This window comes from Pollachius pollachius (assembly GCF_949987615.1).
Source record: "Pollachius pollachius genome assembly, chromosome: 8".
Lineage (NCBI taxonomy): Eukaryota > Metazoa > Chordata > Actinopteri > Gadiformes > Gadidae > Pollachius > Pollachius pollachius.
Window position 1 is genome coordinate 11531346 of NC_136941.1, and position 23546 is coordinate 11554891.

General features: G+C 42.7%; 4 protein-coding genes across 4 annotated transcripts; 3 read left to right on the forward strand and 1 right to left on the reverse strand.

Moving 5' to 3' along the window:
• Positions 1-1332: 1332 nt before the first annotated feature.
• LOC307079921 (trypsin) lies at positions 1333-3716 on the forward strand (the record flags this gene model as incomplete). Its single annotated transcript, XM_079742444.1, has 5 exons — positions 1333-1387; positions 1974-2127; positions 2584-2722; positions 2948-3193; positions 3570-3716. 5 exons carry the CDS (start codon positions 1333-1335, stop codon positions 3714-3716), a joined length of 741 nt encoding a protein of 246 aa, XP_079598570.1.
• A 1584-nt stretch (positions 3717-5300) lies between these two features.
• Positions 5301-10718, forward strand: pink1 (PTEN induced kinase 1). Its single transcript, XM_079742033.1, has 8 exons — positions 5301-5771; positions 5940-6200; positions 6316-6419; positions 6858-7040; positions 7251-7414; positions 7569-7696; positions 8516-8746; positions 9733-10718. Exons 1-8 carry the CDS (start codon positions 5418-5420, stop codon positions 10015-10017), a joined length of 1710 nt encoding a protein of 569 aa, XP_079598159.1. The 5' UTR covers positions 5301-5417; the 3' UTR covers positions 10018-10718.
• A 149-nt stretch (positions 10719-10867) lies between these two features.
• Positions 10868-16995, forward strand: agmat (agmatinase (putative); the record flags this gene model as incomplete). The annotated part of the gene is made up of 7 exons (XM_079740936.1): positions 10868-11166; positions 12267-12469; positions 12694-12742; positions 13427-13622; positions 15648-15827; positions 16050-16134; positions 16241-16995. 7 exons carry the CDS (start codon positions 10868-10870, stop codon positions 16318-16320), a joined length of 1092 nt encoding a protein of 363 aa, XP_079597062.1. The 3' UTR covers positions 16321-16995.
• Positions 16996-17554: 559 nt separating this feature from the next.
• On the reverse strand, positions 17555-23545 carry dnajc16 (DnaJ (Hsp40) homolog, subfamily C, member 16; the record flags this gene model as incomplete). The annotated part of the gene is made up of 14 exons (XM_079741030.1): positions 17555-18032; positions 18519-18686; positions 18805-18888; positions 19099-19179; positions 19356-19432; positions 19570-19749; positions 20237-20417; positions 20752-20882; positions 21046-21204; positions 21410-21514; positions 22127-22311; positions 22762-23077; positions 23191-23257; positions 23388-23545. The coding sequence occupies 14 exons, from the start codon at positions 23543-23545 to the stop codon at positions 17555-17557; spliced, it is 2370 nt and encodes a 789-aa protein (XP_079597156.1).
• Between the last annotated feature and the right edge of the window lies 1 nt (position 23546).

Genomic DNA, 23546 nt, shown 5'->3' on the forward strand with positions numbered 1-23546 from the left:
CCTGTTGAGACTTTCTGAGGTGGCCCTTGCACTTCCTGGTTGAGACGATAAAAATAGTAGTATAGTATATACTGACTTTGTTAAAAATGTAGATATTTACTTTGTTATAACAAGATACTTTATATTATGTTTTCTTTCTTATTATTCAAGATTAAACGGTGACATTGGTTTATGTATGTATAGTGGAGAGGAGAGTCGCATCGTTAAGTGTACTGAGCTGAATTTCACCCATCATCCCAGCCTCCACCTGCTTTGGTTTTGCTCTGTATGGCATAGAACCTATACAATGGGTTGATATATCTGATTTACCCTGTGGGGGATTGTATAGTGCTGTATGCTGTATCTGACAGAATACATGTAAGTATGTCATGCTTTAAATCCTACAGCAGGGAACAACAGAAAACAGTGGAACCATACCGCCAAATAAGTTGTAATACCATTTCATGCAATCATTTGGTAAATCTATGAAATGAGTGATCTGACAGAACTGCAGTAATGGCCGAAATGCTGCCCACTCAAATGGCTTTTAGATTTAAAAGGCTAGATGCATGAGCTCAAACCGAACCTCAACCTGAACATATAGGCTATATATGCTTTTAATGTGAATCACATCATACATTTTATATTGAGGTGTTGAAATTCAGTGGTGTTGCAACAATAAGGATAAATATAATTATAATTTACAAATACAAATATAATTTATTTTAGTAGTTGCATTAGACAATAAGAGATAGGCTAAACATAATGCAAACGGCAAATGAAAGCTTTGATAAATCACCAAATTGCAGAGCAGACTTGCCAAATCACACAAATAAGGAGTAGGTTTGTTTACCACACAATGATGTATCCACAACTCATCTAGTCATAAGACATTTAACCCATCAAGCTAGGTGTCCATATTCTTTGGATGGACACTCTGGTGCTGGTGTTCCATTTCCAAGCATATTCTTCATAACAATACATCCCAAGGTGTGTGAGAGACTCATAATGGAGAAGCAGACCATATCTTTGTTCTGTACTAGGTCAGCTTTAGTGTAATGTGATGTGGGGTGGCCCACTTACTTACTGAGACCAAAAGATAGTTGGACAAAAAAAGAGATTTTGACAAGGATACAGTTACATTATATAAAGAATGAGGTGTCTCAGTCCAACCAGTTGCAGAAGTTCTGAAGATTGATGATCATTTAGGATAACAGGTAAGAGCATAATTTTCTTATTATGTTCACTGTGTAGAGCAGATTTTCAAGGGTCTTACGCTAATTAATACCTGCATCTCAGTCATCTTTTAACTGTCATCTTTCATTCAACCGCTATTTTACAGGGCGAGTTAAAATGAAAGAGGCAGTGAGATGGACATCACTGCTCCTCACCTCTCTCATTGTAACAGGTATATTTCTTTCTCGTCTCAAAAGTACACTATTCTTAAAATAATTGTACATTCTTCAGAATTGTTTGAGTTTGACTGATAAGATTATATCTACCAATGCTTGTTATGCTTATAATAATATGCATAATAGACAATATATGTGTTTATATTTATCAAGTTACAAGTTTATAAATATAGACAACATACATTGGCTTACTGCAGTATATACATTATACATTAATTATGTTTATTTTATTGTGAACACAGCATTGCTCTGTTTGTGATGTAGCATGTAAAGAATGATATTTCATTAACTATATACATTTGCGTGTAAAAAAAAATATATATATATATATATATATATATATATATATATATATATATATATATATATATATATATATATATATATATATATATATAAATAGATAGATATATGACTGTCTGACCTTGTTTGAGGTCAGGCACTCTCCCAACACAATGGCACTTTGCTGGCAACATGATAGTACAAGATTCACACAAAAATGCAAATACACAAAATGATGAGGAAGCTGGGTATAATTTGCATGTCCTGACACATTTTTCTTTCTAACCTCCCTGGGTGCAGAGGCATATTCAGCCAGGATTATTGGGGGCCAGGAGGTTTTGCCTTATTCCATTAAATATCAAGCATCCCTGCAATATGAAACCAGGCGTCACTACTGTGGAGGGACACTGATCCACCCAGAGTGGGTAGTGTCTGCTGCCCACTGCTGGAGGCCGTGAGTACTGCCAATGAATATAACTTTACTGAGAATGTGACCGTGCCTGCTGCGCGATGATCCAGAGGTTGGCAAACTTTATAATGCCAATCATATTTCGTTTTTTAATGCTTATTGATTAAATGTTAATCATTTGAAAAAAGGCTACGCATTTATAAACAATAGATTTAGAAATTGGACTTGATTTGCCTGCTTGAGAAGGCATTGTCTAAAGGGAAAATATTCTGATTTTGTTAGAGACGCAAATGAATGGCGACGCAGATTCAGAGCTCTTTTGTAGCTCATCGTGCAACCACAAACACATGTGGATCAGTTCGAGCAGTAAGCGGCAGTTCTTTCTGTTTATGATTGTGTTCAAAGTGTGTTTAGCAGTTTCATCAAACATCTGCACCGCAAAAAACGAAAAAAATGTTTTCCCCGTGCTTTGCCACGACGACCTGTGCCCTCCCTAACCAGGAGTTCTTCGATGACGGTGGTACTGAGTGAACACAGTTTGAGTCAGGAAGAGGGTTATGAGCAGGTATTCAACGTCTCCAGGATATTCGTCCACAACTATAACTTCAGAACATTCAACAATGACATCATGCTCATCAGGGTAAGGTTTCCTTCAAATAACTCCCAGTTTCATCAGATGGACCTGACGATTGAGAACAATAACCAACGTTTACAATCCGAATAACATTCACTCCATCTATTTATACGTTACATTCACTAACACACACACACACACACTAAAAAAGTTAAGATGTGGTGATGGTGTGACGTCCGTGATAGTGTGATATCCGTTTCTTTCTTCTGCTTTGCTTCTCATCTGCGGCAGCTGAGTAGACCGGCCAGCCTCAACGCCCACGTTCAGCCCGTCAGACTGTCAAACGGCATACATGCTGGAATGACCTGTACAGTGAGCGGTTGGGGGGTGACACAGATCTACAGCTCCTTTCTGTCCCCCGTGCTGCGGGCCGTGGACGTGCAGATCATCCCGAGATGCTATTACTACTACTGGGGCCGCATCACCACTAACATGCTCTGCGCTGGCTCCCGGTTTGGGGGCAAGGACTCCTGCCAGGTAACAAGCCTGTTATACACAGAGAACCAATAGGTCTGTGGTGGAGGCCTGGAGAGATAATACAGTGAAGCCATGGATGGGGATAGCAATGCACAGCAAGAGGATGGGCCGGTCAAGGGAATAGACCTGCCGTTGAACCGGTACTGTAGAAATTTCACAGCAATCATCCTTTTATCTCTGGCCAACCCCTTAGAGAAAGTACATTGTTATCTTTTCCTACCTCTGTCTGCCTTTTTGAATGAAACAGTTAGACAGTGAGGTTTGAATTATACTGAATACAGGAAGGCAATCAATTATTTAGTACAATAAAAAGGGAACTTTGATTGTCAACCGTGATTTGTGTTCATTGGCTATCTGGTTTTGTTGTGTTCCACAGGGAGACTCTGGAGGTCCACTGGTCTGCAATGGATACTTGGAGGGAATCGTCTCATGGGGCATTAGTTGTGCCAATCCGTACTTCCCGGGTGTCTATACCAGAGTCTCGTCTTACGTTAACTGGATCGATTGGATTGTCAATAGCTAAAGGCTGACTGGGAAGCCTGCGGGGAATGTGCTATTCAAAGATAGGTATAGCGAACTCATGCCCTTAGGCCCACTTCCCTTTAGACTGTAAAGTAATCATATAGTTGTGCCGTAGTCTTCGATTTGTTCGTGTTTTGTTCATTTAGAACAATGAAAAGGTATAGGCGTACTTCAGGCCCATAGTTTCATTGAGATTTATACAAAACCTAGACTTCTTTTTAATATGAGACATTGAATAGTGATTTCTGGCAATTAACACACTTTTTCTGAATGTTTGCTTTTCTTAACAGAATATATTGAGAGTTGTAAAGAGAGGGCAGAAAAGAGTTGAAGAAAGCAAGAATTTGAAGGAGAATCCCCCCTCCCTTTTAAGTTTCATCACAAAACAACATTAATAAGAGCTGGATAGCAAAATGGTCATTGTGTTTTCAGCTGTTAACTCAAATGCAAAAATGTGTCATAAGCGCCTAATACATCTGGTTGTGTTTTTGGACTATGTCTGTCAGTATGCACATATATAAACCAATAAAGCGATATTCCACATCAGTATGGACATAAGGTTATTCCAAGCTGCTGATTATAAGGTTATCAAAAGAACAAGCAAGAAAAGTCGGGTATCCCTGGCTGTCGCAGACCTATTATGAGCCGTCAAATAATTTCATCCAGCTCTTATTAAATTATTGGATGGCCTCAGTGTCAGTATACCTGTGTTCACTCTGCCCGTGCACTATTTTTTTTGTAGGATAAGTCTGGGATTCTCTCCTCCGATTGGGTAGGGTTGGTTAGGTCTAACGCTAAACCTATCCCTAAACTCCCGAACACAGCTATGACTAATGAAAACACGATCTAAAGGAGAGCCCTTCTAACCAATCAGAGGCGAGTATCCCAGATTTATCCTACGAAAAAATATATCGCTGCCCGTGCACCCCTTGCACATGACCGAAGTCTTCCACAAGCGAGGTAATCCAATTGCTGAAGCTAGTGAAATATTACATGTATTAGGTTGGATTTTTTTCGGTTGTCAGTCTAAAAAACGAGCTTGCTGGCTTGTTTCTCCAAATGGCCTATCCTACCTTTAATTATTGCATTCACGCACCTGCGATTGACTGGCTAGATGGATTCCCTGAACCAATCAGGAAGGAGATTCCCTGATGAGCCCAGGTGGTCTAAAAAATCAAATTGCATCATTCAGACGCAGGCGTGCAGTCGACCAAAACAGATGATCATCATCACAAATTGCCTCGGATGACGCTGCATTGGATTTTGTAGGATCTCTAGCTGTCACCTGAAGAACCCTAAAGCCTTCAACAATAGAAACCACTCCCAGATAAGTGTGCCTTCCCTAGACATGACATTGCCTCAGGACTCACACCATCATTACTTTTATTGCGTGTGTGTGTGTGTGTGTGTGTGTGTGTGTGTGTGTGTGTGTGTGTGTGTGAATTTAAAGTATAAATAAATGAAGTGAATGTAAACGCTGGTTATTATTCTCAATCGTCAGGCCCATCTGTTTGTTGAGTCGTTATTTGTAGGTGTTATTTGTAGGAGCAGGGCACGTGTCACGTGATATCAATGCGCATGCTCCGTAAGCTCTGGCTGTCTTGTTTATATCGTCTTTTGCCCTTGTGTTTCGGTGTGACGGACAAACTGAAAGTTTAGGATTCGGATTTACAATACAGAATTTACCTTCGACAGGTGAAGGATGTCGGTAAAACATGCCATTAGCCGGGGGCTGGAGTTTGGGCGATCGGTTTACAAGATTGGTCTCCTGAAACCCGCCGGCCGAATCGCAGCAAAGTTCCGAGGTGAGCGTGTCCACGGGGCCCCGCAGAGCCGTACCGCCCAGCCGCAGACCTTCTTGCCGTCTCGGTACCGATACTTCCGGACCACATTGAGTGGCATCGCCGCTCGGGTCCAATCCGGCGGGTTCAGGAGGTTTGCAGGTAGCTCTCCGCGGAACAGAGCCGTGTTTTTAGCGTTCGGCCTCGGGGTCGGTCTGATCGAGCAGCAGCAGGAAGACGACAGAAGGAACGCCGCAACCTGCCAGGGAATTCAGGTGAGATGGAGAACATTGAGCTAGCACATGCATATGGGAGGCTTGTGTGTTCTATTGGGGTTTAGTTTGAATGTGCACTGTTATAGATGCTGTTGCGTTCTGTGATGAAAGTTAGCATGGCTTCTTCCCTACAGCTGACATTTATGTTGGCTCTGTCTCCACCCACAGGAACTATTTAGTAAGAAAAAGTTTCAGAGTCCTCTCCAGCGTTTTACCTCAGGGTACAAGTTGGAGGACTATGCCATCGGGAAGCAGATTGGGAAAGGATCCAACGCTGCAGTCTATGAGGCTGCTGCTCCGTTGGCCTTCTCCAAGAAGACTGACACATGTTCCGTGGTGGAAGTATCGGAGGATCAGGGTGAAGGAGAGAGCACTCCATATCTCAGATGCTGCTTCCCTCTCGCTGTCAAAATGATGTGGAACATAGGGGTGGGTTGTCAATAAATGACCTTCAAACACATATAACTTAATAATGGTACAAAGATTTGATCCCCCCTAGGGGTTTTAACTAAACAACACAAACTCTATTCCTATTATTTTGCAGGCAGGGTCGTCCAGTGACGCCATACTCAGATCGATGTCTCAGGAACTGGTGCCAGCGGGACCACATGCCTTGGAGCAGGAAAACAAGCAAATTACTCTGGATGGGTGCGTGCTCAGGATGTATAGATGAATACATTTTGATGTGAAAAGTAAAAGGGTTTTCTTGTTGACACATAACACTAGACTGTAAACCCCTTTTCCTTAACAGGGTGACTTTTATTTAAATGTACACAATATGTGAAAGGCTTTGAATGCTGGAACGGAGAATAATTCTGAACTGCATTATATTACTGTAAAAATCCATAGTACATCAGTTTTGCATTTGCAATAAACATTTTTCTGAAAACTGCAAAGCTATCAGATTGTACCAGTATCTATTCACGAAACAGTATTGGCATTACACATCCCTAGAAGGTGTTGGTTTGGTTAATTATTTTGTTAATTTCTTTGTTTATTGGTTTCAGTAGAAAGTTATTCAATGACTTACAATACTGCTAGGTGCACTCTGATGGACATGAACAACTGGCTTCTCCATAAATGCAGGCATTTTGGAGTGCTGCCGAGGACGGTGCCGGCTCACCCCAACGTCATCCGAGTGCACCGTGCCTTCACGGCCGACGTGCCCCTCCTGCCAGGCGCGAGGGAGGAATATCCGGCTGTACTGCCAGCCAGACTCAACCCGGACGGCATTGGTTATAACCGCACCTTGTTTCTGGTCATGAAAAAGTGAGAACCACTATTCATACACACTAACGCAGAATGATGAAATCTTCATTCACACCAAGGCATAGTAACACTCTTTATTCACATTCAGGCATATTCACACTTGAAAAATAAACACTATTTTTGTGAGAATCATTTTTTTATATTGAAGCGGCAGCAGCGGCTCCAGTCATTGGTCACGGGGTAGTAAACCTTGGGTCTCTTACCACACAGCTATCCGTGCACACTGCGGCAGTATCTGGAGGGGAACAAGCCGGGATGGAGGCAGGGCACTCTGATGCTGCTGCAGCTCCTGGAGGGAGTTGATCACCTATGCAGAGGAGGCGTGGCCCACCGGGACCTCAAGTCGGACAACGTGCTGGTGGAGCTGGATTCAGGTCAGTGCGATCCATCGCGTGCCCTCATCACTAATATGAACGCAGTGATACACATTCAATGTGTGCCGGTGAATCATGAGTCTAGGGAACAGGGTGGGCTTCCTATAATGGGGTTACATTGGTTATTGTGTTTCTTTTTTCCCTCGTTGGGTAGATGGATCACTTCGTTTGGTGATCAGTGACTTTGGCTGCTGCCTGGCCCAAAGTGACGGCAGCCTGCAGCTTCCTTTCAACAGCGTCTGGGTCAGCAGAGGGGGCAACGCCTGCCTAATGGCACCTGAGGTTGGCTGGAGCGGTTTTACGTGATGTGCTTGCACCTTTAGCCGGTGTACCTTTTAGATGCATGTGAATGGAAGTACTCAGAAAATAATTAGTTTAAGGTGCTCCCTGCTGTACGATTTAAAGCATGACATAACGATGTCAGGTGCAGCATACAACAAGTGACAAAAGGGAGCACTATACATTCTCCCATGGGGTCTATCAGATACCTCAAACTATTGTGTAGGTTGATTACAATACAGAGTGTGTGTGTGTGTGTGTGTGTGTGTGTGTGTGTGTGTTTAAGATCTGAAATTGACCACCTATCAGTGTACATGCATTTGATTAGACTGTTAGCTGTCAGTCGGTAGGCAGCCCATGGCTAGAGTGTGCAGCCAGAACTAACTACGACCATTTTGGGTCACAATATGGTACACGCAATCTAATTAACAAATTGAATATGGTGCAACCAACATTATTGATTTTTGATTATTATTTTTATTATTTGATTATTGATTATTGATCCCTTCCAAACCCTTTCAATGAAACGGAGTTCAGCCACATGATCTAGGCCTACACCAATACCTTAAAACCCTTTTAAGGGTATATTGGCTTACTGAGGGAAGACCCCATAAGATTAATGTTAATTAATTGTCACATTAAAGCATATTTGGATACCAGTTTAGCAAGTACAGGAGGATCATGGTGCGTAAACCAACACTTTATTTTGGGAAATTTAAATTGGTTATGACTGAAAACAATCTAAAAGGCATATAAACGTAAAGATTTCCTTAAATCTCCCCCTTCCTCTCCCCCAAAAATAACCCAAATCTCTCGCTGAAGGTGGCCACTGCAGTCCCCGGCCGAGCCGTGGTCATCGACTACAGCAAAGCCGACGCCTGGGCCGTCGGCACCATCTCCTACGAGATATTCGGGGAGCCCAACCCCTTCTATGGAGCCCAGGGGCTGGAGAGCCGGAGCTACCAGGAGAACCAGCTCCCAAGGCTCCCGGCCGCTGTTGCTGCCGACGTGCAGCTGGTGGTCTCTTTACTCTTGAGGAGGAACCCTGAAAAGGTATATTGTGGGGTGGTAAGGCATACACGCCCACTTGTGATGTCACTATGGCACAGGGAAGGAATGATTTTCAAACGGCTTGTACCAGCTAATCACACCCACACCTGGTGGCATGACATGAGCCCTTTAAAGGAGAAATCCGGTGAAAAATGGATCTGGGATATGTTTAGTATGATAAACTTGGGATGATGGGGCTATGTGTCATGGTAAAAACTAAATCGTTATTTTAAACCACTTAAAAGGCTAGAAGTAGCCCGACTCTTTGGTAGTATAATAAGGGTCTTAACATATAAAACGAGGCATTGATAACTTTGTAAGTGTATAGATGTTTATTAAAAAGGAAATTCTATACACACAATATCATCAGTAGTCCACCCGTCAACGCCATTTTTTTTTTTAAGACTCGAAGTACATTGGCGAACACAGAGCTTGTGTGTTGTTGACGGATGTCACAATCTCTGTGTTCGTCAATCTACTTATCAAGCCTTTAAAACAAGATGGAGTCGACGGGTGAACTACTGATGGTATTGTGTGCATAAAATGTCCTTTTTAATAAACAATCTACACTTACAAGGTGATCAATACCTAGTTTTATATGTTAAGACCCTGATTATACTACCAAAGAATTGTCGGGCTACTTCTAGCTTTAAGTGGTTTCAAATAGCGATTTAGTTTTTACCATAACACATGCCCCTATCGTTCCAAGTTTATAGCGTTTTGATAGAATCGGCTAAAAACAGCCAGCTGAAGAATGCGTCTATATGCGCCTCTTTGCTCCAAAATGAACATTTCAACTTTATCATACCAAACATATCCCAGATCCGTTTTACATCCATTTTTCTCTTTTTAAGTAGTTTCTCCAAAAAACCTAAACCTGCACTTTTTTTACAAGGATATTGATGTAGCCTTCCTGTGTAACTGCACCAAATATTGATGAGATGTTACACTGCTACAATCTTTTGTAATCGTCTTTGCGTGTTCTCCAGCGCCCCAGTGCCCGTGTTGCCGCCAACATCCTGCACCTCAGCCTGTGGGGGAAGAAAGCCCTGGCCAATCAGGACAGCGTGGCCATGAAGGAGCTCGTAGATTGGTTGCTTTGCCAGTCGGCCGTGGTTCTCCTGAGGGGCTGCGGCGGTCCCTGCGGGAACACGGCGGAGGCGGAGCTTCAGAGGGGCTTCCTGGCCCACCTGGAGCTGCAGGATCTGCGCACGGCTGTGGGCTTCCTGCTGTTTGGACGGGCGCAGCGTCAGGCCTGCATCCTGTCTGCTTAGAGCCGCACACGCAGCAACGGTCAAAACACACAAGGGAACGCAACCCTGGGAATACATTTGGGTGTTTGTTGGGTGTTTTTTGGATTGTTTGGAATCCCTTTGCACTTAGATCTAGTTATTATATAGCTGTTGTGAGAGGAGATATCTGCTGGTGAACATAAAAGTTAATATTTAACTGTGGGTTTATGGTCAACAGATGACATGACCGGAAGTGCAAAGCATGCTGCTAAATAAAGGCTTTTCCTAATTCTCTCTGAGCTCCGTCATAGCTATGTTCTTTACATAGAACACGTGACTTTGTGGTGGATTGCACTGTGGCTTTAGCACTTTACACAGATTGTATAGATTGTGGTCTTGATGTGATGCACATGTTTATAAAAGTGTATAGGTTATTTTATTGGGAAAACGTATTTGAGGTAAATGCCCTTATTTTAATTCAAACAACTACATGGAGTGGGAAATACTTTGGCTGTATTTTAGGAGGTGCAGTTTAATTTCAACATCTTGCTTCTGGATAAATGTATAGTTTCCAAATATGTATGCAATAAATAAAGAACACAAAATGTTAAGTGTACATTCAGTCTTTTGTATAAATGTATTGTTTAATCATTTATTTAAAATATGTCTATCAAAAATTGCCTAATTTCTGCAAAAATACACTAATTTACCTGTTGTCCCATTCTAATAAATTCCAATCAGGATCAAACTGTTTTACTTTGAAAATGTCCAACGGAACACGACACTAAATATAGCAAATGCCAAGAGGCGGTGCCGTGCTGTGTACGACTCAGAAGAAATAAAACTGCATATGCTTTAAGTGAAGTAGACTGATTTTGGAGTCTCCTTAATAATGTCTATGTTTTATAAACGGATCGTTTCGGGGGCTTTGAGCCCACATCTTAGGAGACTACCAGTCTTGACTCAGAGGTTGGTAGTGAGTGACTGTGGCAGCAGAATCCCCAACTTCAACCCCAGCAGAACCCAGTCCGGCAAGAGCTACAATGTTCCCCCGAGCGCGGAGTTCGTTGCGAGGGTCTCCGGCATCGCTACGATGGCCAAACTACCGTACAGAGAGACAGCGGAGGGTCTCTACGCGGCGTTTGTTGGCGTGCCCATTGATACTGGAACCTCCAACCGACCAGGAGCACGGTAGTGTCTCAATTTGAATTAACTTTCACATTGATTAAGTTCAGTTTGTGCCCCACCAAAATATTGGTGGGGCACAGTAATAGACTGTGGGTCTGGGGGTCAAAATTTGAATTTAATAGATTTGACTTCCTGTATTCTGGTGCATTTTGGGGATGGCCGCTACCTATTTACCTACTATTCATTCAGATTCATAGTCTACATCCTGACTTGCAGGGCCTGGACAAGCTTACACTGCACATACAGACCTACTGCATGGCCATTCCACCAGCCATTGCTATCTGACCCATTGTTGTTATTCTGATATTGAGACAAATCATGATCACTGTCCTATTATTTTGTGAGTCTCAATGTCTACTTCAAATGCAGTTAGAAATATGGGACAGTTGCTTCACTTTGTTTATATGCTACAGGCCGAAAGACTAAATTAATATGTAACTTACTTGCTCCTTTTGAGTATAACATTGCTTGGGGAGTCCAATTCCTCCACTGAAAAGGGTGGAAAGTGCTTACAACTCTCTGCTAGTTAGCACTCTATCTCTTCTCTACATGTAGTTGTGGTGCGCGAATGCTGCTGAGGGAGGTAGCCTATGTGATGGATTCGCTGAATTGTCCAATAATATGGTGATAACAAAAAAGAAAAGCGATACCATTGGCCTGGGGCGCACAGTGGTGCGACCCGAGGGCGAATTTTCTTGCACCAATGAAAAGCTGTCTCTGCTTGATAGACAGCAAAAAGTTATCGCGCTTACATTGACTTAAACGTGGCCGGCGCCCCTGACTTGGAGGAGGGCTTTATTTCGAATGACCAATAACTAGCCTAGCCCAAATCATTGACGTTCAGACGCATTTAAATGGTTGCTGGCAGTGACAAGTATATCACACAATTAAACGAGGATAAACGCTATATGTTTTTGTTGATTTATTTCGTATTGATAATAGTTTATTAATAGTTGGCAGATATATTCAAGTGAATATTTCACAGAGGGGCGGCGCCCTAGCGCCCTCTATTGACCCACCGCCACTGATTAAGTTAGAGCAAATCATACTGCGGATGTCCGCAACAAGTGAACAATGTAATTTACGATTGTATTCTACTACAGGTTTGGCCCTCGACAGATTAGGGCAGAATCTGCGATGTTGAGGGCATACAACAGCTGGACTAGGGCAGCCCCCTACGAGTCCATCATGGTGGCTGATATTGGGGACATTAACGTCAATGTCTATGACCTGAAGGACACCTGCAAACGCATCCGAGAGGGCTACCGTAAGATAGTGGCCACCGGCTGTATCCCTCTCACTATGGGTGAGAATCACACTGAATGACCTGCATGGCATGCTACACTGAGATTATATGAACAGAAAGTAAACAATTTGACTCAAACATGAAACAAATGGGCAAATGCACAATATTGGCCTACATTGTAAATTGTTCTCGCTTTTAGAACCTTTGACAAGGATCCAGTCAACAAACAAGATGACTTAAAATACTGTACAGATTATTATTGTATGATTGCTTGGTTTCTGCAGGGGGGGACCACACAATTGCCTACCCAATCCTTCAGGCTGTTGCTGAGAAGTAAGTGTGTGTGTGTGTGTGTGTGTGTGTGTGTGTGTGTGTGTGTGTGTGTGTGTGTGTGCGTGTGTGTGTGTGTGTGTGTGTGTGTGCGTGCGTGTCTTTGTTTCTTTTTGTATTTTTATATTTCTCATTTCTGAAAAAAATAAATGAAGACAAAACCAGACGTGCATAAGGTGTCTTGTGTTGAGCCACCAGAAATTTATCAATGTGCCATGGCATTGGAAGTCAACTGGAAGGTGATGATCATGATAGGATGTTCATTTATTTATTATCATTTGTTATGATCAATCATTAATTCAGATTTTCACATCAGCAATAATATCCACAACCAATAAATAAACACACACACACACACACACACACACACACACAAAAAAATACACACACACAGGTTAAGTGCACTGAGCTCAATTTCCACCACCACCACCCCTGTCTCCACCTCTATTGGCTCTGCTCTGTATTGTATTAAACCTACACAATAGGTTGAGGTATCTTGTGTACCCCATAGGGGTTTGCACAGTATAGTGCTTCCTTTTGTCAAATGTGTGTATACTGCACCTGAATATCTGTATGTCTTGCTTCACACACACACACACACACACACACACACACACACACACACACACACTGTAAAACATACTATATCCATGGGTCATGTAAACTGTCTTGGTACTCTTTGGTCAGATATGGCCCGGTGGGTCTGATTCACGTGGACGCCCATGCAGACACCAGCGACATAGTGCTGGGGGAGAAGATCGGCCACGGGACCCCCTTCAGGCGGTGTGTGGAGGAGGGGCTTCTAGATTGCAAGAGAGTCGCCCAGATCGGCCTAAGGGGAAGCGGCTACTCGCCTGATTCTTATGAGTGGAGCCGTGCGCAGGTACCAGAATAAGGCCCAATCCGGATTCTTTGCGCTATAAAAATCTCCACCTTAACCCTACTCCTACCCTTACCCCTTAACCCTACCCTTCAACTCTTCCCCTACGAAATGGGACGACAACCCTTCAAGACCCAGTTACAGTACGGCGTTATTAGTCGTTGACGGGGTTTTGATCTTTATTTTAATTGTTTTTTTAATCTTTTGATAAAAATCTGTCTCTGGAATATTACTGTATAGTTTGAATGTCCTAGGAATGCAACCTTACCCACATGGAAAGCACGGTATGATTAGATAAAAATATTATTCATGCTCACAAAAACTTTATTTTGGATCAAACATTATACAAGATCAACATAATATGTAAACCAGAATAAACATAGAACTTGAGGTAATATGCCATCCATTAAAAAAATAAATATTAGGGGTGTAACGATTACGAATCGGTATCTGGTTGGATTAACACAGATGCGACTGCATCGATACGTGGGCCCCTGAATCGATTTAAAATGACCAAGAATCTGTTGACGCACCGGTTTAAACGTTGCTAATCGGTTGAGTGAGCTTTAGCCTGATATCAAGACAGCATTGTCAACTCATTTCATTCCGTTTCCATACGGATCTGGAAAATGAAACGAGCAGGGAACAACCGGAGTTGTGAGTGCGCGAATAACAGCCATGTGCGAAAACGGTGAAATGTTTTTCAGTGCACCAGCACCAGTCTTGCCTCTGACAAAAGCTTCGCAATTTTTTGAATTGTGTAGGACAGTGATCAAGCCTATAAATAAACAAATAAATAGACATTTATAAATGTCTTCCATTTTTTCCCAATGCCATAAACAAATAAATATAAAAACCTAAGATTTCATGGTCCCTATACCATATATATATTTGAAAGTAGGCAATGTCTCTTTTATAGAAGGCTTATTTTAATTAATAGAAAATGTATGTGTTAACGTTAAACGAATATTAACTATCTATCAGATTGATTCATATCTCATCAAATCGCACCGGATCGTTACAACATTGCATCGAATCGTTCACTATTAAAATGTTTCGTCCCTGAATCGTGTCGTAGCACATGTATCTAGATACGTATTGGATCGTCCCATAAAGGAGAGATAAACACCCCTAATAAATATCATACAAACAAGAGCCAGTGATATAATGGAGCTAATATTGCACATTACAAAAAGGCATCAACCATCACATTTTATCAATAACTTGGTCGGTTTTAAACCATCAGTGGATGGAGTGGAATCTTTCTATCTTCCTGGGGGTTGGGGTGCTTAGGGCTACCAATGCAGAAGAGGTGCTTGAGGTGGTAGAGGGATGGGCTCTGTGATGGCAGCGGCCTCAATGATCTCCTGAAAGAAAACAACAAATAACAAATAAGAAGGAATTATATGGTTAGGGTTAGGGTTAGGGTTATTCTCGCAAGGTATTGTGGGAGCAAGTCACAACTTGAGCGTTCTCAGTTTCTTTGAGTGTGCCCATTGAAAATCTCAATTTTGTGAGGATGTTAGCCCTCCCCCTTAACCCTAACCCTACCTTAAAATGTCTTTCGGGACACGGCTCCACGGCGCGTGAACGCGTAACAGCGAGGGGTAGGGCTGAGATTTTGTTTGGAGCAAAGAATCCGGATTCACTCTAAGTCCTTTAGGCATGGTGGGCTGCAGTTAAAAGCATTGCCAACATATATAGATGAAATAAACAGGAGAATTCTGGCTTTTAAGCTATCTATGCTATGGATATTTGATGCTGCATTTTGAACATCAAATCTTTTTAAAGTGTAGAGTTGCATTGTATTCGATCAGACTGTCTAATGGTTAAATAACAATGAAGGACAATGGATTTTATGGGCAGATTTATTTGGTTCAAACTATGTGAAGGGAAGCTACTTACAACAACAACCACATCAATAATAGTTATTGTTTGCAAGAATTTGTGTGCCTAAAAATGGATAAACGGGTGGAAAAAAAGGTTGGCATTTACAATGACAACATACCATTAAATTGTGTGTTATAGGGTTTCCGTGTCGTGCAAGCAGAAGAGTGTTGGTTCAAATCCCTGGAACCTCTGATGGTCGAGGTCAGGGCTCAGATGGGCAGTGGGCCGGTGTACCTGAGCTTCGACATCGACGCTCTAGACCCAAGCTTCGCCCCCGGAACAGGCACACCTGAGATAGCAGGACTGACCACCATACAGGTGAGACCAATGCGTTTAACCGCGGTTTTTTTTATTTTGTTTTTTTTAAGCGTGGGGGACTCCATTTTTAAGGTCATCATCACCTCACACTGGGCCATGCATCTGGTGAACACATACATGGCAGCATGACATGTGAACGCCTTGGAATATTAATAACTAATGCTTTTGAATATGGGCCTCATGGTAATGGCAGCTTCAGCCTCATGTACTCGCTTTGTGCAGGGGCTGGAGATTGTGCGGGGATGCCGTGGGCTCAACCTGGTCGGGTGTGATTTGGTGGAGGTGTCTCCAGCGTATGACACGACAGGTACAGTATGACACCATCATGTTTACATCATGTATCCTTGGGATATAAAATAATCCATGAAATGAACTGATATTTATTTGTGTTCGTATGCATGTTTGTTCAACAGGAAATACAGCGCTGACTGCCGCAAATTTGCTTTTTGAAATGATGTGTGTGCTGCCGAAAACTAAATATTACCCAAAATAATATATTCTGAATTCTTCTACATTTCATGAAATCATCACAAATTTCAATGTGAAGTATGAAGGTGTGAGATTTTAGTGGAATAAATACCTTTTCATTAAGTCATAAATGTAAAATTAGAAAGCATTTCTTATGACCAGCAAAAGAATATATGCACAATCTGAGACAAATCAAATTAAACTCATCGATGCCTTTTACACTTCATTTAATAGTTATAATACCAAAAGACAATGTTTATGGGCACTATAAAACAATAACCACATTTTGATAATAAATCCATGTAAAACATGAACTGATCTTTCATATCACCGATTTTTTTTCCCTTTAAAATACCGATCTATAGGTTTGATAAATATGTACAATATCTACAGTTCACAGTATTGACAATAATGACATTATAGGGGTACACATTTACAAGAGCACACAAAAAATTAATGTTTTCTTTGCCTAATTCATTGAACATGAACGTGTTTGTACATGCCAGGTTATCGAAGACTTTGGAAGCTTTTGCGACAATGAAATGCACGGCCAGTGCCGTGTCATCATATCATGTCATAGCTTCTACTTAACAAAACTGACGAAACACTGTCTACATATTGTCCACTTTTTGTGATCCGTCAGGATGATCATTGATAATGCCAAGCCTAGGGTAATATGAAGGCATTTTCGTTAACAGCAACCGCTATATTGCACAGGCAGGGAAAATCCGCATTCAGGTAATCTGATCAAAGAAATGCCAAAAAAATGCAAAAAGGCTAGTGCAAGAGACATGCATCTCCATTCACAGTTTTCTTCATTCAAGACTAAGACAGATAGAACATCTTGCCTACAATATTTGTTATGATTATGATATCATGTAATATGCTTTTATGATGTAATATAATCATTATGGAGGCAAATAAAACTCTAGTTGACCACAGTGATTTGTATTCTGGTTTTAAAGGCTATAGCAGCAGCATTGACCTAAAAAGTGTAAATAAGTATAAATAATTAAGTACCAAAACAACAAAACTGGTGAGATCTAGTAGCATGCTTTGCGTGTACTTGTCCCACAGTATTTGTACGTTCAACATTTAACCAACAGCAGTTTCAAAGCACGTCAGTAGGTCGGAATAAATAAATAAATCGGTCGTTCAAAGTACAAAACGGAACCAAAGACCCTCTGGGAGGCTTTACTCGTACCCAACGTGAGGCGGACCTCTTCAGCGTCAGGAGGATGAGGATGATACGCCCGGTCCTACTTCCCAGGGGTGATCTTGTCCAGTCCGGGCCAGGCGGGGACATAGTAGCGAGGCAGGGTCCCCTCCATCAGCCTCTCCATCCACAGCCCCAGCCGGTCCAGTTTGTGGTGGATCTGCAGGGTGGACACGGAGCGCGAGCGGTTGGACTTGCGCGGCGGCGGCGGGTGGTCGTCGCGGGAACCGGGCCTCGACCTGCTGGACACCGTCGCCCCCCCGCCCGTTCCCGCTCCCGATTCGTCCTCGGAAGACTTGGCGTCGGGGTCTTCGCCGGTGTACACGGGCCTGAAGAGGCACAGGTACTTCTTGTGGCCGTTGAGCGCCATCACGTAGCCGGTGTAATCCGCCCTGCGGTTGGCCGCCTGGTGGTCGTCGTGGGCGTCGCGCCGCAGGGCGTCCTGTGCGTACTCCAGCAGCGAGTGCATCCACTCGCTGTGCTTGTCCATGTTCAGGAAGGAGAAGTGCAGCGTCACGCTCCTGCAGGGGGAAGTAAGGGTTAGTTTCAGGGTTATTATGTTTAAAAAACAAGCTGTGTCATGTGTGAATGGAATGACGGCTCCATTATGAGGAGGACTTGGTGAACTGATAAGAGGGGGTTGGATATAGTGTTACACAATGTCACCGGTGGTGGCCTTCTGCTGCTCTGCAACCTCAACTTGTGGACTGCAGTTCCATTTCATGCTGATTTTATTTAGCTTGAACATCATCTTTATTTAGGGTTATAGGAGGGGCCAATATAAAACCAAGCTTCACCAGAACATTCCTTAAAGTTGCTGGAAGCTTTGAGAGTTGTGAAGAAAGAGAGCGGGAAAGAGAGCGAAACAGATTACACTCAAGTTATAGCTCTTAAACCTTATCAAAAGCACCTTTGAGACAACACATTGTTTTATCCAAGCACATTTCCATACCGGTAACAGTAATAAAAAAAGTTCAGTGCTTAACGACTGGGAGCGATGACCTCACCCCGTGAAGGAGTACACCTCTTTGGCAAACTTGCTGAGGAGAATGTTCTTGGAGGCGTGTGTGAGGACCAGCACCACGTTCATGTGTCCTGGTCTCAGCCTCACCAGGTTACTGGTGTACGTGATGTCTGTTAGCTCCGTCACCTCCACAAAACTCTTTTTAGGAGCCCTAAAACATTGTGCATCAAAAAGAAAATGTTAAATACTTGTTTAATACTAGATATGTGAGACATTAAACCAGTTGGTTGATGAAACTATGAATGCCTGAAGGATAATCCCTGGCTTGCCTCGATGCACCTCCTGGGGATCCGTTTTCTGTTTTTAGTCCGTCCTTTCCTTTAGGTTTGGTCTGCTTGTCCTCACTCGAGTCGCTGCAATCATACAGAAAACCCATTCAAATAAAAAATTAACTGGAAGGTTTCAATTATTAACACTCTCTTTTTTTTTCAAATTCAACTGTAAACAACCTTCGACCTTTGATCGAATTTGGCTTTTTGAGAACTAACTACAGGGGTTTAGAGAAAAGTGATTGAGTGGTGCGGGAATTGAGTCTAGCAGTGTTTCTCAGTCAGTATTCTTACCTAAAAGCCTGGATGACCACAGTTCCAAACAAGATGAACAGGGCGGAAAAGATCAGAGACACAAGGGGCATCATCTCTCGCCTGGAAAAATAAAAAAGTGATTTACACCTCTAGATGCTTACATACTTAGAATGCAGATACTAGGCGATTAACAAAGAATATCTACTGAATCACGTAATTTCTCTGTTAAAGAAAGTTAATGAAAGCCAACCATAAATATTTAACGCATATCAGTATATCAATGTATCAATACATACCAGTTATTATGCAAAATATCATCCACGACTTCCGTGAGATAATCATAGGAAGAGTAGATCCATCGGATAATAAACATCTATAAGAAAAAGACGATATTTATACTTCAAACTACAAACTCCGCCTCATCCCCAGGTTGATTAGACTGTTACAATTGAACAAAGCAAGTCACTTTTTCAGAGGCAGTGGAGGTTGGGTTGGGGGGGGGGAACATACCGAGGCAAACTCGTTATTGAGCTCGGGCAGCGTTGCGTCGTAGTTGAGGATGGACGGGTCCTTGTGGAGGCGCTCCAGCTCGTCCACCAGCGCCTGCTGGTCCTCGTCGCTGCCATTCCACGCCGTCACCGGCTTGTACAGGGTCTTCCCTGCAGCGTTGCGCCTCTCCAGGATCACCACCTGGGGCACACACACGCACGCACGCAAACGCACACACAGGGCCAAGGGCACACCGCTTTAACATACACTGTTAAGTTATTTAGAAGGTGCTTCATCCAACGCGTTAGATGTGCGTCACGAATGAGAAGGTAGAGGTTAGAAGCCTAGCTGAGAGACACCTATGTGTAAGCTAAACTGAAGACCTTGGTTTTGAATCCACAACCACTAGAGTATCGTATATGTTCCGAAAAATAATACAAAAATACAATTATTTTTGTGTAAGCGTCCACTGTCAAAACCACGAAAATCTACAGATAATTTTTTTGCCCGTCGGGCGTATAATATTTCATAATATCTGCATCAAAAATAGACTTTGGCCCTTATAATAAGTGATAAAAAAAAAAACAGCTCCCGCAACAAACACGCTCCATCTGCTGACATGGGCTCCTTGTGCTCCCGGCTACATATACTAGTATGGGGTCATTGAGAATATGAGCTCCGTGTGTACCTGTGAGAACCAGGGTGTCTCCTTGCTCTGCGTCAGGACGTCACACAGGGGCTGCTGATGCCTCTGGTAGACGTAGGCGAAGCGCAGCACCTCCCTTGTGTTGGTTGAGGCAAAGGACAGGAAGGCCTGGTTCCCAGGGGAGAAGGACTCCTCGTCGCTGGTCATCAGTAGCACACAGTACCTTAGAGAGGAGGCATAGGGATCGGTTGGTGCCGAAGGATAACGACATGCAAATCACAAAACCGTTACAAAAAGGTTATATTAACAATAGGAAGATAAGATTCCAAAATAATACAAAATAAAGTCAAAATAGAAAATGAAAGTATTAATATTAGACTTAAAGCGATCAGGCATGAAGTTAATTGCATTCCAATGAGAATGATGTTGCATCAGAATTAGAAAATGTAGACAATAATATACAACATAAACCAAGGATATTTTGTGAACTTCCTTTTTCTGCAATCCCTGATTAATCTGATACAGCCAGACAAACAGGAAAATATAGCATGTCTTACTTTCTGCGTCGGTGGAACTGTTTCACAGGGCAGAGCTCATCGAAGAGCTTCTGGTTGACCAAGCGTGGAACCAGGAGGAATTTGTTGTTGGACATGAACTCATCAATGATCTGCTTTTTCATTCCCTTGGCCTGCAGAGAACCATAGAGGAGAGGACAACATCTAAAGCCTACATCCCCAGTATGACAACTCATGGTGTTGACCGACGTTACCAAACAGAGATCCAGCAGATGAGGGTCCAACATTGAGGCCAATATTCCTTAAAAAAACATGGCATTTGTCTGAGGCATGTACCTGTATGATGTCCGCTGGCTTGTCTATATTCTCTTTAAAGACCAACATTGTGGGGGCGTAAGTGTTGATGTTGAACTGTTTCAGAAGATCAGCCGTGTCGGAGATGCCCTGGTCAACGTAGCCGAACTGCAGGTAATCTTTGTAGGCAAATGCTGTCAGCTGTGGAGAATCAGAGGTAAACATTTTCAATTATAAATAAAGTGTGTGGGTGTGTGTGATGTGTGGTGTGTGTGCGTGTATGCATGTGTGTGCGTGTGTGTGTGTGTGAGTGGTGTGTGGCGTGCGTGCATGCTTGTGTGGTTGTCAGTGTGAGGTTTGTAGCGTGCGTGCGTTTGTGTGTGTGTGTGTTACTTAGTGCACCTACCTTAAACAGTAGAGGGACTGCAGGCACTTGGTCAAAAAGGAGCACATGTGGCTTGTTGATCCCTTGCCAGCTGTTTAGGAATTCTAGCTGGTTCTTATCAGTGACCTAGGAACAACAATCACAGTCTGGTAGCACCACATGTATGCACTGTCTTCAGCTATCTTGAGAGCAAGCATATTCAGCCTGTGACTCAGACGCTCTTCAAGGTACAGTGCACAGGCATTAAGATGCTCTGTTGTTGCAACGATGTCCTTCCTCACAACCGCCTCATCCCTTTATGAGGCGCTGGACCATTATACTGTATTGCCTTCGTATTGTCTCCTTATTGATTCCTGATTTACATAGTATTTGTTTCTTATGGAGTCCTTATTGCAGGTTGTTTATTCATTATGACGTGTTGTGGCATTACCGAAGCGAAAAAGTGTTTTATTTGTTTGTTGTTTATTTTATTTCAGCCTCTTGACCATCCTTCAGCTAATGTAAGCACATTAAGAACACACAACAATAATTCCCCTACAGGGATACAAGTTGACCATGGATATCCTCCTCAGCAAGTTTCTCCCACTTGATTGAAACGGGATACGTAGTACTTGATAATAGCTTTTGCAAGTAAACAATTAGCTAGCTCACAATGTGTGCATTATTGATATAGTACAGTTACTAAACAAAGCTTCTTGTATACTTCTATTCTATTTGAAAATATAAAATATGAGTCACCTTCTCCACCAGCCTCTGTGGAAGCAGGTCCTCCACAAACTGCTTGAGAAGCTCCTTGGCCACGGCGTAATGGAAGAAAGTGACCTTGCCGTTGATGACCCCCAGTATGGAAGGCGTGCGGTGGGCTCCAAGGTAGTTGGCCAAACGCCTCTCATAGCCCACGTCCACCACGCCAATGCCCACGCCTGCATCCACAGATACCCACACACAGTGGTCCTCAATGGGCTGGCTACTCTAACACGTGAACCTGCACAAAGGCTAAGCTTGCTATACATCTTGCAAAAAAATAGAAAGTAGCATCAAAGCTACTTTATATTTAACTGATTTATTTTTACTTAAACAGCACGGTAAATAAAAATAACATTCTTTAGTTTCCTAAATAATGTAAAAATATATTGATGAATATATTATAATGATAATAATAATATTATCATATTATAATCATATAATAATATCATAGTATAAAAAGTGTTCACTTTTTCTCTTCAGTCACTTTTGTACAACCTCCTCTTCAGAATACTTTTAATAAGTTGACTAACGATTTTGTATATCAGGTATAATTCCAAATATGGACATCTTAACATAGCAACACACTAAGCACTTTCAGTTGGTCAGTGGATTCTCTCTTTCCTTACCTAGCGTCTCCATCTCCTGCACCACCTCCTTCCAGACGGGCTCGATGTGGATGCAGCTGAAGCACCAGTCAGAGGTAATCTTGACCAGGTAGGGCCTCTTGAAGCTGCCAGGTACCACGTTGTTGACGTACTGGTCAAAGTGTAGTGCATACTTGCCGTCGGCAAAGTCCCGGCTGTTCTTGTTGAAGGGGAAGTTGAAGAAGGCCTCGTCAAAGTCAAAGTGGCTGTGGCGATGGCGGTACTGGCCGTAGGGCTGGGTGTCATCCGTCTGTCCGTATCGGTCGTAGCTGGAACGCTTCTCCTCGCTGGATAGGATCTACACGGGTGAGAAGACACAGGAATAATAGAAGGAGGATAATAAACCAGAGGCACATTATGGCCTGTACATCATGTTTTTTTTCTTTTTAACAGCTGAAAGGAATATCAAACCTCATAAGACTTTGTGATCTTGATGAACATGTCCTCCGCCTCTGGGCTTTTGTTTTTGTCGGGATGCCTGGAAATGACGAAATATTTTTTTATTCATGAAACACTTGAAACCCCCATGCACCTGCTACCATATTTGCTGCTTGTGTTACTGACCAGTGTATATTTATATTAAATAGTAGACTGAGTGTGTCACATACCATTCTTTTGCTAGGCGTTTGTAGACCTTCTTGATCTCAGCCTGGCTGGCGCTTCTCGTTACCCCAAGGATTTTGTAAGGGTCAGCCTCAGCTGCAGCGTATAGTGAGCCTGCCAGGAGCGCCACCAGGACCACCACCACAGCAAAAGGCAGTGACATC